This window comes from Pieris brassicae, chromosome 10 (assembly GCF_905147105.1).
Source record: "Pieris brassicae chromosome 10, ilPieBrab1.1, whole genome shotgun sequence".
Lineage (NCBI taxonomy): Eukaryota > Metazoa > Arthropoda > Insecta > Lepidoptera > Pieridae > Pieris > Pieris brassicae.
Window position 1 is genome coordinate 5,713,864 of NC_059674.1, and position 14,244 is coordinate 5,728,107.

The 14,244-nt window shown below is 34.9% G+C and overlaps 1 protein-coding gene across 6 annotated transcripts in view; it reads right to left on the reverse strand.

Annotated features, from left to right (window-relative positions):
- Nucleotides 1–2,364: 2,364 nt before the first annotated feature.
- The window catches only part of LOC123715475 (cholesterol 7-desaturase nvd), a 36,972-nt gene continuing 25,092 nt past the window's right edge, over nt 2,365–14,244 (reverse strand). For 4 of the 6 annotated variants that reach the window (XM_045670496.1, XM_045670495.1, XM_045670491.1 and 1 more), the window contains exons 2-9: nt 11,963–12,194; nt 11,272–11,461; nt 10,427–10,612; nt 9,532–9,704; nt 7,398–7,503; nt 6,875–6,999; nt 5,655–5,825; nt 2,365–4,728 (exon numbers count right to left, since the gene is read on the reverse strand). In XM_045670496.1, coding sequence (XP_045526452.1) covers nt 4,564–4,728; nt 5,655–5,825; nt 6,875–6,999; nt 7,398–7,503; nt 9,532–9,704; nt 10,427–10,612; nt 11,272–11,461; nt 11,963–12,187 — 1,341 coding nt within the window. In that variant the 5' untranslated portion in view covers nt 12,188–12,194 and the 3' untranslated portion in view covers nt 2,365–4,563. Of the gene's footprint in view, nt 4,729–5,654; nt 5,826–6,874; nt 7,000–7,397; nt 7,504–9,531; nt 9,705–10,426; nt 10,613–11,271; nt 11,462–11,962; nt 12,195–12,748; nt 12,805–13,262; nt 13,320–14,244 lie in introns of those variants that run through there. The other 2 variants (XM_045670494.1, XM_045670497.1) reach the window with 2 other exon arrangements.

Below are 14,244 nucleotides of genomic sequence, written 5' to 3' on the forward strand. Positions count from 1 at the left end.
AAATATCGAGGGAGATGAGGAACAAGACGGCAACTCCCTTCTATCGACTTCGTAGATGTCGAGTTTAGAATTTGCTATCGATGAACGACTTTGATTCTTTGAAGATTGAGTGTAACTAAATAATTAATAAACCAAAATAATTGCACAAACTATGTTCAATAATATTTATTTAATTATTTAGGCAGGTTTAACAAAATCATAATTCCCCAATATATAATATTTTATTTTAAACTAGCTCCCGCCCGCGTTGGTCTCGTATATTTTATCAAATTCTGTTGCAACTTCTTCAACAATTATTCTGTGTATAAAATATCATAATTATTGACACACCTTAATAAGGATCCGTGTGAAATTGGTAAATACTGCAAAAATAGCGGCCGCCTGGTTCTTCGTTTTACAATAAATAAGAATGCTATCATGAGTTTTTATTATAATTAATATTTTCCTCATTATGTTTATGAATTGTATTATTATACTCTGCTTTTTGTTGTTTAAATAAACATAGGTATTTTTCAATTGATAACAGGTAAATAATAAGATGTCTTCAAGCAGTGTTCAATTGCATATAAACATATATTCATGTTGTCTCTCAATTCAGCGAGTTTGCCAGGTTAAGCTGTAAAGAAAATATAATTATTTCTATTATATGAATTAGTTAACGTATCAAGTAATTTTATATAATTTGAAGGAATGAATTTTTATTATCGTTTATTATAGTACTTATGATTTTCCAGTTATAGTATGACTTGTAATATCTTTTGCAAAGGGATAGGGATTTCGGAAATACCTTCCATATAGGTATTTACTTTTAGACAACAAATTCGTGAACAATATTTACCGCATCATATTTATAAGTTAAACAATTTGTAAACACCAAGATGTTGAAAGCTCCTATCAACATTTGACGGAAATGTTTAAAAATAATAGGCATCAACTATCAAAGTACCAGAAAACTTTACGTTTTAAATATATCGAAAGAATAATTTTAAATTAAATAAATATATATAAAGACATAATAGCTTATTGTGATCGATGAATTATTTAAAATAATTTTATATTTTATTTATTTTTATAGAAACATCTGTCGTAGCAAGTTCGACAGTTAAGTTTTTCTTCTACTTACAACATTCATACATTCTCAATCCCACCGTGGAAGAAAAGGAATCTTTTATGGATTTCGTTTGACAGGGCAGATTCTATTAAACATGACAGTTTGGGCTGATCCCTGCCTTGTTTCATTCGCTCCACCTCAGATAGTAAATTTTCCAAGTCCGCATCACTAAGCATTTCCTTTTGCGAACTAGCGAACGAAATCGGCTTCCATTGGAGGTATTGCCAAGGACTTTTCTTAAAGCCCAACATCCGTATTTATTAAAACTAGGACAAAACAGAAGCTAATTACTAGTCTTTTGATATGATAACAACTGAAGATAAATCACTCTATGCACCGTTAATTTTTATCGTCAATAAACAAATGTAATTGAGTAATTTACGTGTCCCACGTAAGTAATGAACACAATACATAAGTGTCTGCTATTTTGTCTGTATAAAATTTTAATTCTAATGTTTCCGGCCAATAATTCTAGCGTTGTGTAGAAACCTTCAGTCTGCAAATCATTATTATCACTCTGAATTGCACTAAAAAAGTTATTCCTGCTAAGGATTCAACAACTACTCGACCTTAGCCACTGGGGCCTTCGGGGCAGTCAGTGATTAGACTCTTCGAAGACCTTTAGTTAGCAGGAAGCCCAGTAAATACCTCCGCTACAGTTTTTCGATGTTTCATACGAAACAGATTTTGTTCTACCGAATTTAACCCCAGGTCGTTTAAAGAGTAAATAAAAAACCGAGGGTTTTGTTAATAAATAAAAATCAGACTTTTCATACAAATTTAATTCACTAAAGCACTACATAATTTTCCTATAAAAAAATAAATTATAAGGAAATATCTTTTTAATGGACAAAAACGGAGTAAATTGTAATTCCGGTTTAACACAGTAAAACTGTTTTAATACTTACAATACACAAATATAATAAATTTAAATACCATAAAAATAGGTAATTCATGCTCATGGTCTGGAAAAAAATACCAAAATACATTTCCATCAATTTGAAATGAATTTCTTTTTTACTTTCTTTCGTAAATACCATTTTGGTTTGGTATCCTTTTTCATTCACATTCAAAACTTTGTTTTTAATTTATTTTATTATTATTAATTACTTAAGACGTCACGTGGAACATGGTGTAATGGTTGCAGCTCCTTACAAACGTTGAGTAAAACAAAAAAAACTTGGCGATTAAAAATAAGTGGTGGAGAGTTTATTGCCGGCCTTGATTTGAGAACTGGCAGGAAATGTAAAATTAGAAGCATTTCATATACATGTATTTTTTTGACGTTCATAAGTGTACATTGTGTTACCTATATGAATGAATGATTTTGTTTTTTTTAGCAAATTCACCTCTTGGGGCTTGAGACAAAATCATTTAATGATTATAGGACAGGCGTGACCCACCGCCAATGGAATTTGTGTGAGTATTATAGACTTTGTCTCGTGAGCATTTCCATACAAATACGTTTGGCGTTAGTGGGTCACGCCTGTTGAAACCTGACGGGTACTTTGAATTCCGTATGGTAAAATTAAATACATTTTTGACCTACAACTACCTCGTACGTCGTTTAGCGCTAAATTTCGTTTTCGTATCCTTGCTCTTTTTCTCTCTCCTATGGTTCAAATTGCCCTCATCAATACAATGTTAAACACATTCTTAATAAACCTGTCAGATTAACCAAGTTAGCCATGGCCTTGACAAATGATTGCAATCATGTCCAAGGTTTCTGACCTTATAAATATATTGAATTTATAATCCTTGCTAACATCGTCCAAGTCATGAGGATCAAGTGGCTGGGGCATGTACACCGAATGGCGGATTACAGAACCCAACATTCCTTTCTGATCTCATAACCTGGCAAGAAAAAACCAGAAAGACCGAGTCTGCGTTGGTGGGATGGAGTTGTCAAGGACCTCGTAACAATGGGTTTACGTATTTGGACGCAAAAAGAACCAAATTGATTACGATGGCGAAATATACGAGGGGTTTTAAAAGCATTGATGATGTTAAAAATGTGTTTTAAAAGATGAGGGACGCGATATAAACGATTTTTCGACGGCAAGTCGGCAGGGGACTCACCAGATGTTGAGTGATATCGCAGTCCATGGACAATTCTAATGTCAGAGGGCTCGCGATTGCGTTGACGGTGTTTTAAGAGTTGGTACGCACCACCACTATATGGAACCTGCTGCCCACTGAAATATTTTCGAACCAATTCGACTTAGGGTCCTTCAAGAATAGAGCATACTAAATAATAAAAGGCCGGCATCGTACTTGCGAGTCCTCTGGCAATGTGAGTGTCTATCGGCGAAGGTTTCACTTAATATCAGGTAAGCCTCAGAAGAACGTTTGTCCTGTTATACAAAAAAATAAATTGTGTGTGAAGCTCGTAATCTTCACATCTTAAAATTTTTGCAGAAAAGTATGAAAACGACAATCGCGTGCCATAAGCCTCGGTCTGCTCTGTACGCACAGATGTCAAACCCAGTGATGCCTAGTACAGAATGTTCCCTAAGACCAACTTAAAATATCCTTAAATATCGTTTAAAACCCCTAACATTCTCGAAATTCTAGAATAACGTACTGCCTAAAGCACCCTTGGACATCTTGATTCTGCCTAAATTTGGGGGTAAATCTCCCGAGTTGCAATTGGCGCAGCCAAGACCAACTGCCGCTTTTAGTGCATTCTGATCAAGAGTGAGATGAAAAGACGTGTGCACTCTTTAGTCTCTTTCTGTCAAATTGTGTTTACGGTGTAAAGAGATAGAGTACTTTAGTTAGAACGGTAAAATATTATTCTAAGAACTTTACAAATGACAATTCTAATTATGAGAGGATAATGGTGAATTCTCTACAACTTGAATGGAAATGGGCAGGGCACGGAGATGACAGATGCTCTTAAACCGTAAACGAATAGTCTGGTCCAAAAGAAAGGAACAAGGGCAGACCAATAAAGAGATTTAGGGGAAAATTTGAATATCGATGGCACAAAAAAACAGATTTTTAAAGAATTTGTGACATAACAGAAATACAATACAATAATGGAATTCCTTGTAATGAGTGCGCCTCATACCAAGAGCGTGCTATAAAAGTGTGTCAGACTATTATACTCCTGGAACGATTCTATTGCATATTACATTGTGTACCGGTTTTAGTGGTCCATAGCACAGCGTTGCATGCCATGCACAGATCAGCACCGGCAAATAAATAAAATTAATAATAAATATTCTCGAACTCAATTTTTGAGCATGGTGCCATTGCTGATAGGGACAGAAGACTGGAGTCGTTCTAGTCGATACAATGTTACGTTCCTATAAGGTCACAGCATGGTTATTACACAGTTCTAACACGGTCCTAGCACGGTCATGGTATTAGACGGTACAACTTCTTTATAAGGACATTTTCACAAACTCCTATGGTATAAACAAGCTAATGTTTTCGTTAATAAATCTCTACCAGTCCAATGGATTTTGCATAGCGTCACGCATACTGACACTCTTCTCGGAGTAGAACTGCGCGAACCAATCGCGGAAAGCGCGAATCGACTTGTCAGCTTTGACGTAAGGTGGGGAACTCACGTGCGTCTTGTTGTTCCATACGACAACGTCACGCTCGAACTGGAACGAATGGGATTAGTGAATGAGCGAATGAAAACGTTTAATTATTTTATTCGTATTCTTCTAGTGAGCAGTGTTTTCTTAGTAGCTTCATCGGGCCACTCTCATTTCTGAGGTCATAGGTTCGAACCCCAGCTGTATACCAATGGACTTTTCTGTCATAGTATGAACTTAACACTTACTCGTACTATGAAGAAAAAGATCGTATGGAAACCGGTATGCCTTAGCCAAAAAGTCGACGTGTGTCAGACCCTATCAGAACATACAAATGAAACCAGACCTAAAAGGTTGTAATGCCACTGTTTTTTTTTGGTATTCTATTGATGTTATCTTAAGCTCCTCTTCTCTCATGAGAATTGCTCCTAGCTACTGGGACAGGTCATGCGCTGAGCCCTGGTTTATCTGTGTAGTAACTTTCTTATAAAAGGTGATTAAATTTTGAAAGACAAAGTGTGTTTGCAAGTTTGACTACAATTCCATATAAAAAACTTTTTATGACATTGTGTTGATGTTCGCATTATATGATTTAATTAAAATTAATATGACATTTGCATGCCTATATGGCTGATTGTGTGGATTTTTATAATCAATCGAAGTCAATGTACCACTATTTTTGAAAATAAATGATTTTTATTAAAAGGAATATTTCATGTGGAACACATAATTCATTGATGTGTGTTAGACACAGAGGGCTGATTTATTCCTTTCCAGCAAAATCCTTCCGTTACGATGCGGGGCGGGGATTGAATTACACGTTATTGTCAATTGAAAATAATTTTCGAATTTCAGTACTTTATACCACATATTGGTAAGTAAGACATAAAGAATCACTAGGAGATCACGAAACGTTTTACTATTGGCCACATTTTCATTTCATGAATCTCCAAAAATTGTGTGACGTAATACTTGAATGGTCCCTTGCTTACCTGATAAGCTTCCGCGAGTACTAAGATCGCTCCAAAGATGGCATTATATGTGGGCGAGTAGATCCGATGAACAACTTTCTGTAACATCGGTCCTACGGGAGTGACTGATTGAATGACGTATGCCTCACCAAATATGCAGTTGAAGTGGAGACGGACGTGTGCTGGTCCGATCTAAAAAGAATATTAGTTTACAACATTCCATATAAAAGTATAAAGGTTAAATATAGGCCTATACAAAAGTAAGTCAAAAATGTATCGTGCTTGCTCCTAAAAATACTGAATCAGGTTAATAGAAGTATATAGAATCTACTTCTATTTAAAACGAGGCTTTTTTGTTAGAATACTTATAACTCGAGAACGGCTGGATTGTCATAGGTTTTGATTTGTTGTATTTTAACTCCGAATAGCCAGGACAATTGACGATAAAATAAAAAAATAAAAATCCAATATAAATTGTGCATGGATTTTGTAACTGTCAAACATTTATTGTTCATCCCCGTCCAATTAAAGAACGTATTGAAAAGAGGTATGGAATCGACAAGTATATCTACATTATTCGGTTAATGGCATATTTTCGTTTATTTAGTATGTGAACATGTTTGTTTTGTATTTATTGTATTGTTTTCATAAAATCATTAAGTTCAGTTAATGATTAATACACGACAATCATTGTTAAGCGTTACGAAGTTCGCCTCGTCAGCTAGAATTAAATTCTTAGTTTTGACAAGCAAATAAGATACAACTTTGACGATCGACACTTGTCCTAACTAGGGAAGATAGGCATATAAAATATTTTTTTTAATTAACACAAAGTCTAGCAGTCTGATCACGACTGCTGTAAAGCAGTTAAAAATATTTTTTATTCATCACAGTCAGTAAAATTAATAATGGCGAAAAATTTTCTAGTGTGACTCAATCAGCATTATTATTATTTTTTTATGTGACCAAGATCACATTTCAAGGATCGTCATGTTCGCTGTCATTGCGTACGTCGGCTTGTCTCTTTCCCTAAAAAATGGCGAGGCGGCCGATGGCTTGCCTCTTTGTCTTTCCAACAGCTTGCCTCCAAATACGGGAAGTAGAAGCAGTAGACCAGTTTCGAATACGCCTACGAAGTATTTTGGTAGATGGACTCTAATACAATACCAGCGTATGATGGTGGCGTGATTTTAGTTATATGATTTTGAGATGAGAATAAACTTCTTTAAACCTGCCATCACCTGCTTAACACGAAGGTCGAAGGGGAACGCGTTGCATTTTAAAATCATATAATTCTGGTCGATGCTCATTTGTGCGATGTGTGACTCGTCTGTTTTCGTCCAGTCAGTTTCCCATATATGGTGACCTGGTAAAAAAGAACTTAGTCACAGCTGGGACATTTTTTTTAAATATATTGTCTGCACAAAGAAATTATTAAATAACTTAATACTAAACATTTAACATAAGGGCAAGGTAGACACTATGTTCTTCTGTAAAAAAAATTCAGCTGGGACAAACGACTTAATCTTTCATTAAACAAAGAGTTCAAAGAACTAGGTCACAAGCGAACAGGAATCGTGCAGTCTCAAAGATGAGATTCAGAAACAAGACTCCTGTTCGTCAAAAATGAAATTTTAACAGACGGGGGCTCGCTAAGTCACTCTGTATCTCAAATTGGGGGAGGGGGGGGGGGTCGGGGAACTTGTGGTTCATACGGATGGACGGTAGCCATAAAGCGATTCAAGGAAATAGATTATGACCTACCTATTATGTTGTTTAAAAATGGCAGGTGCTTTCCAATATTCGTCATAAAAGATAATTGATGAATGCAATTGAGATGGGCGGCGTCTGCTGCGTTTTCTGGTATATCCTGGGAATTAAAATCAATGAAAAATATCCATTAATAATTATTTTTGTATTGCTATCTCGTCGATACGTCGACCACCGGGGTTCTTCATTTGGTCAGACCAAGTTGATAATCGACCCCGACTTCTGCCATCACTCCTCCCTATCATACCAGTCGAGACTCTCCTGGCAGTATGGCTAAAGTAACTAAGCACCCGTTTGTAAATAATAGTTGACTGTCTTGTGTGACGTGACTTGTGATGATCTTTAGTCAATAATGGACTTATTGGTTCCATTCGCAGTCCATGGTATTCTTCTTCTTCTATTCTATGGCAATATTCTACTCCTACTAGCCCTATAGTAGGTCTATATGAATTGATTAGTAAAAACAGCTTTAGGAAAATAAAAAATACTACGACACGTACTATCAGGCCTGATACCCCGAATCAATAAAGTTATTCCGATCGCTAAGGATGTTTTTTGTCTTTGTTGTAATGTATTAATTGATTTTTTTTAAAACTTTAGTTTATATTGACGTGTTTAAGCTATAGTAGAATATGGTTAAAAGGAGTATTAAGAATATCAAAATCTTCCTGCATCATAAGCATACCCCACATACACCCCAATTCACGTACTTACCCTCACTTTTACACCATCACACAACACAGCCAAATTAAGTATTAATTCGTTAAATGTATTGAATGTTTTTTTATTTATTTTCCTATGTAAATGTTTGAACCTTTTCGTAAATATTATGTATCCCATCTTTGGTTATATTTGTAGTGTAATTGTTTGTTATTATATGTAATGTTTGTGAAATTAAATATAAAATAAATAATGAATTTAACTAGTACTACTTAATGGACTACTAGATGGACTATTCATATATATATACAATTTCTCGACTTTAGCTACTAGGGGGCCGTACAAGTTAATACTTACGTAATCGTAAGTAGATTTATTGCAATTTATCCGCCTCTACCGTTTTCTTGTCGTCAGCAAAAGTATGAAAATCTCTCAAAAATAATAGTAATTTTTTTTGTAGGAATCCTCGAAAATGCATTTCGTTTATAAGAGACAACGTATTGGTAATATGTGCGAAGAAACATGTAAAAAATGTGGTGATTACGGCAACAGTAATTATTTACTGGCCATTTATTATAAGGGCCAGGCAGTGGTTACACTGGTCGAGGATCAAGCGATCCTCGTGTTGCAACTAATGTTTCGAGAAGAGCAGCACCTTCCTTCCTTAGGAGACACAAAACAAGAGGTATCAATGAAATACGTTTTGTCAGTTGAGTTTTCTTAATAATGATAGTTTTATACTAGGAGAGGTATTTTGATGTGAAACATTTATAGCCGCACGTAAAACCGTTTTCTGGCGTGGCGACGCATGCCGTGGCGACGCGTCGCCACACCGTACACACTACTGCATATAGACTGTATATATATACCATCGTATATATATATCGTATATATTGTTACAATAATAATTATTAATATATTATAATAATTATTATTATTGTAACAATTAACAAACAAATTTATTGTGAAACATTCATTATTGATACTTATAATTTACGATTTTAGTAATATATTGAAATAACTAGCTAAGATTCTTGAGTTTACTAATATATTGAAGCCAATTAAAATTTACTAATGTTATATCCAATACTTTTGTAACATACTTCAGTTACCATCGACCAATTGTCACAGTAATACCGTCCTCAGAGGCAACATCGAATATAACTATTACCGAAGTCACTGATTAAACGAATTAAGTAGTCACGATTTGAAATAAATTCGTAAATTTTTGTATTTAATGAAAATAAATGTTTATTCAATAAATAGTCATCGATATCTGGAAAAACATCGTAATATTTTATTTTATCATTATGACATATTTAGTTCCTATCACAATATGTTCTTTTCTGCATATTACTTTTACAAAATAATGTCGATGTTTCACATCTGCCAGGCGTCCCGTGACGGCTTACATTTTTTTTGTCACTTGTCAGTGAATAAAATCTTATTGTTATTTATGGTAACTCACTCGTATATGAGAACTAATGAGGAACTCATTCCTGCCCCGATACCCCCATAGAGAAAGCTCCGGCAGAGGCGGGACCGTCCACATTGGCGATCTCCCTTCAGCGTCATACCAGACCCATACAGCCCCGTCCATCTCCATGCAATCCCATTTCTTTATTGAAATCCCTTTCGGTACTAAAACAAAACAAAAACAGACTTCTGAAGTGGTCTTAAAGAGTGAATGAAAAAACGTAGATTGTTAAAATGTAAATTCATTGTGACCCGTATTTTACCTCGACGTTTCGAGAGTTTTACAACAAGAGAACGAGGAACTGAACTTAGAATTTTGTGTCGTAGTAAAAAGTGTTAACGCTGTGATAACTATTTACGTATATAACACAGGACCAATGTAGATAGTAAATTGTGAAATTGGAGGTCGTTTCTCGCAGGCAAGACTTCCACCGGGAGTCCACAGCAAAAGAAAATGGCAAGTGATGCGGGTCGTAGAAGACTTCCAGTTACAGTGATGCGGATGAAATCTGAAGTTGGATTATTAACTAAGAACTAGATAGATTAATAAGGAATGTTTTATTGTTAAAGCGTTGGATAAAGTCGTATGGAACCATGAGAAGTTAGTAGTAATGTAGGTTCAGATTTTTTATGACCACTTTCACAATAATCTTTATATTTCACTTAATTAACATAAAACTATCAAGTAAAACACTTTTTGAACGGATTAAAGCTATGTATTATTTTTAAAACTTATAGTTATTTACATAATTCTAAATTTTAATTTTTTTGATACAACTGAAAAATTTACAATAATATATTCCGAAGTTTTTGTGTTTATCACGATCATACACAAGGGGGACTTAATTTAAATTATTGATATTAGAATTTATATTAAAGATACATACTATTCTTAACATCAGGTATGTAAGTACATGCCCCATTTTCACCGAACCTCCAATGGTGGAAGGGGCATTCTATACAGTTGCCCTTCACTGACCCTTCGACTCCCAAATTTGCTCCCAAATGGGGACAATATGCATCGACTATCCTGGCGACACTATCCTCACCTCGGTAAAGGCAAAAGTTTTCACCTGAAATAACTATAAAGTATACGCCTTCGTGGTTCAGTGTTCGTTGGTCAATTGGTCCAACGATGAAATAAAGGTTGAAAGCATGTGATAAAGCAATTCTGAGATGGCTATTCTTATTAATAGGAAAATTTTAATAAAACTGATATTTGAACTGATAATCTTTTTTAAAATGCGAGCAACGGACCCAAATTTTATGCCTTATTGTTTGGCTTCATCTAGACCTCCAACGACTCCTAGATATAAATGAACGCTTTTGATTTTACTTTTGCTCTCAAACATCACATGAAATATAAAAATAATAATAAAATGACGACAATCAGATAATCATAAAAATATGTTATACAAAGAATATACACGTGTGAAAATGATCCATGAGATCCATGCATCCAGAATCTAGTAGGCCGCAATATCGCAGCACACAACTCACGCCGGGACTCTTTGTATTGTAGAAGTCGCATGGGAATGGAAAATAGGAAAAAGTAATAAATTAAACGATGGCAACTATATAACACAGCAACGTTGTTAATATGACTCGGTACCAATGGAGTTGCTGAAAATGTTCACCGAGTATCTTTTCTTGACATTTTTATTGAAAATCCGACACAATCTGTCACGATCATTAATGAGCCCAAACATGAGATAAGCATTTAAATACGTACCTAAAGCGTCAACGGGTAGAACCTTTCCCACTGTCAAATCTCTGCTTTCAGCCAGCGCAAACCATCCGTTGGGATATGGAGGTGGAACTTTTTCACCCACTTGTCGATTCCTTTGGGACCTCGCTATGTGGAGGACTCGATCCCGGCCTTTGATGTATGGAATGTGATCGAAACCTGTGTGTGTCAGCTCCTGGAAGATTGATAACATGTCTAGGGTATGTATTGTAAACAAATAAAACAATATGTAACAATGTTCTGGTGAGAGATCGAAGGCTACGAGGATCGCAACTATCGAACCATACAGTATAGTTTTTTTAGACCATACAAGCAGCTGTAGTAGCCCATGGGTACTTTAAAGATGATAGTATGAATTAATAGTCTAAGAACCGACTAAAAAAACAATTGTTTATAGTCGATGAACGATCAAAAATATGTATATTTATTTTACAGAACAATACTATCGAAATTGTGGTATATTACATAAGAAAAGCGCTGTGGTCTGTATTGAATAGCAGTCTTGTTAAGAGCGCGACAAATGCATATAAAATTATTCCACACTGGTATAATTGAACTTCCAACAGCCATAGCAACATCGATCCCGAAATTTTCAAGTCAATGAAGTTATCCCAATATCTTTTGTGATATGTCAATATTAAACTGTTATAATTTAATTACTTTATGATAATCTTACCCTTATTAGTAAAAGAGGACTCCAATAAGATTTATATAATCCGTAGACAACAGCAAGCAGAATGATACACAACAGAATAACGTTCGAATGTTTATAGATTATATCGAAAAGCGCAAATCCTAATCTGCAAGTCAGATTTATTAAAAATAAAAACACTTCCTCCGAGTTCCATTTATGAATTTGACATTGCGCGTTCTCTATTTGAATTTCATGGGTGTCTGCCATTTTGAATCTGTGGACAATAAAACATATTATAAATATTTAAGTGTTTGCATTATCTACGATTGTAGTTACGCAATTTTGTTTTTCTTGTTAAATTAGAGAAATTTGATAAGTAGATACATTTTCCGATATAGAAAGAAACATTTTTCGTAGCAATATTTTATATCTACACGTTTCCCAATTAAAACCAGTACATAATTTAAATACTAATGTATTGAATCTTACATATATTTTCCTTTCGTGGATGGTGATAATGGAAATACAGATATTAAAAACTATTTTAATTTAGAACACGATATAATCTGTGCCTAACATTAAATGAATGTAAATATATTGTATTCATACGTAGAATATAGAAAAATACTTTTTGTAATTGGATATTAAAACATTCATTGTTTTACAATTTGACCTACTTATTACTTCCACTATACTAAAAGACATAAAAATGTATTTATTTAACGCTAAAAATTTGGAGAATATTATAAAAATACAATTAAAATGTATAACTTAAAACTAAATCTGTAAAAATAATGAATTTAAATATTCGTCAATATAGCAGAATACCTATAAGCATCTCTTCTTTCTACGCTGCTCTGCTCCGCTGCTACAGCTAGGGCCTACTATCAGCACAACATTTTGTTACTATTTATTTATTATAAAAATTAAAGAAACCAGTGGCATTACATCCCTTGGATTCCCCTTAGATTTCTAGTCTAGTCAAGTAGGTGATCAAATTTCTACGCTTGACATTGGGTTAGTTTGGTCACGCTGTTTTCCACAAATGTTAAATAAGAAAGTTGGTGCACAGCCAGGACTACGACCTCGCACGCAATCTGAGGTCTCGTGTTCAAATCGGGGCTGGCCTATTGAGGCTTCAAAAAGCTAAACCATCATCAGCATGGTGAATTAGGAGCACTCACTTACGTGTGGGAAAAAATCATTGGTTGTAATGTTTATGTTATGATGATGCCATTTTTATCGGCAAACGGACAAGAGGTTCACGTGATAGATGCATGGATACTCTTAATCCCAGAAGGCTAGTAGGTATCGATATTTTCAGAATTAGTTCGCTTTTTACCTGGTGGATGTTCCAAGTTCCAAATAGTGGTGGTGTTCAGCAAATGTCGCGTGTCGACGTTGACTTGAAATGTTAACCAATCAGTATCAAACGAACGCTCCATGTTAGTCGCGGTCGGTTAAAAATACTAACGAGTTTTAAAGAGAAACCGAGACAACTAAAGAGTTGTGGTTACTATAGGTGTGTATGAATAGCTAAATAATTAATTCCGTGTAGCGCCGAATGATAAACAATGTTTTAAAACGTGTTCCTCGGCCGCTTCCCAGAATTACGCACATTTTTCCATGAAACGAAACTAAGCATATTTCCGTAATTCAATACGCTGTCTTATATTACCTTGGCCTTGTAATGTAAGCATTTTTAAATGGGACAATTTTATTGACACGTAGTGTTCCAGAATAATAATAATTTTATTAGTTTTTTTATGACTTAAAGTGTGTCTCTTTTCAGTCGGCAGCACATGCAAGGAGGCATGGGAGCGGACAGTCTGTTTTCTCTGTCTATCAGTGTACAGTTTTGTGGACGATGAGTCATTCACTCGATCGGTGTATCTGGTTGGTGAATGGCCACGTGATCTTTTTCCTTTTGTGTTACCAACCACGATCAGTTTCTCTAAATTCTCATCGCCTCTATGGCCGAAGTAAGATACAATTTTCTGTTGGCATATGGTAGACAGGCCAGTCCGTATGCGGAGTTAGGTTAGGATCGATGTATTGTAAATATTGTAGGTTATAATCAGTATATCGACCTTAAATCGATAACTAAATGCCATCAATCAGTATCCAGTCAGTCAATCAGTTCCAATAATCAGTAACACGCTTTTCCAAGCAGAAATCAGCGCTACGGATTTTGAGAGAACTATATCAAGAATACAAAAACCTGTTTTAGCTATTTGACCGTTCGTTTAGCTAAAAACCATAAAGCTCAATGGGGAATTTACCCCCATATATATAATTTCGAATGATAATTTCGAATGAGTGCT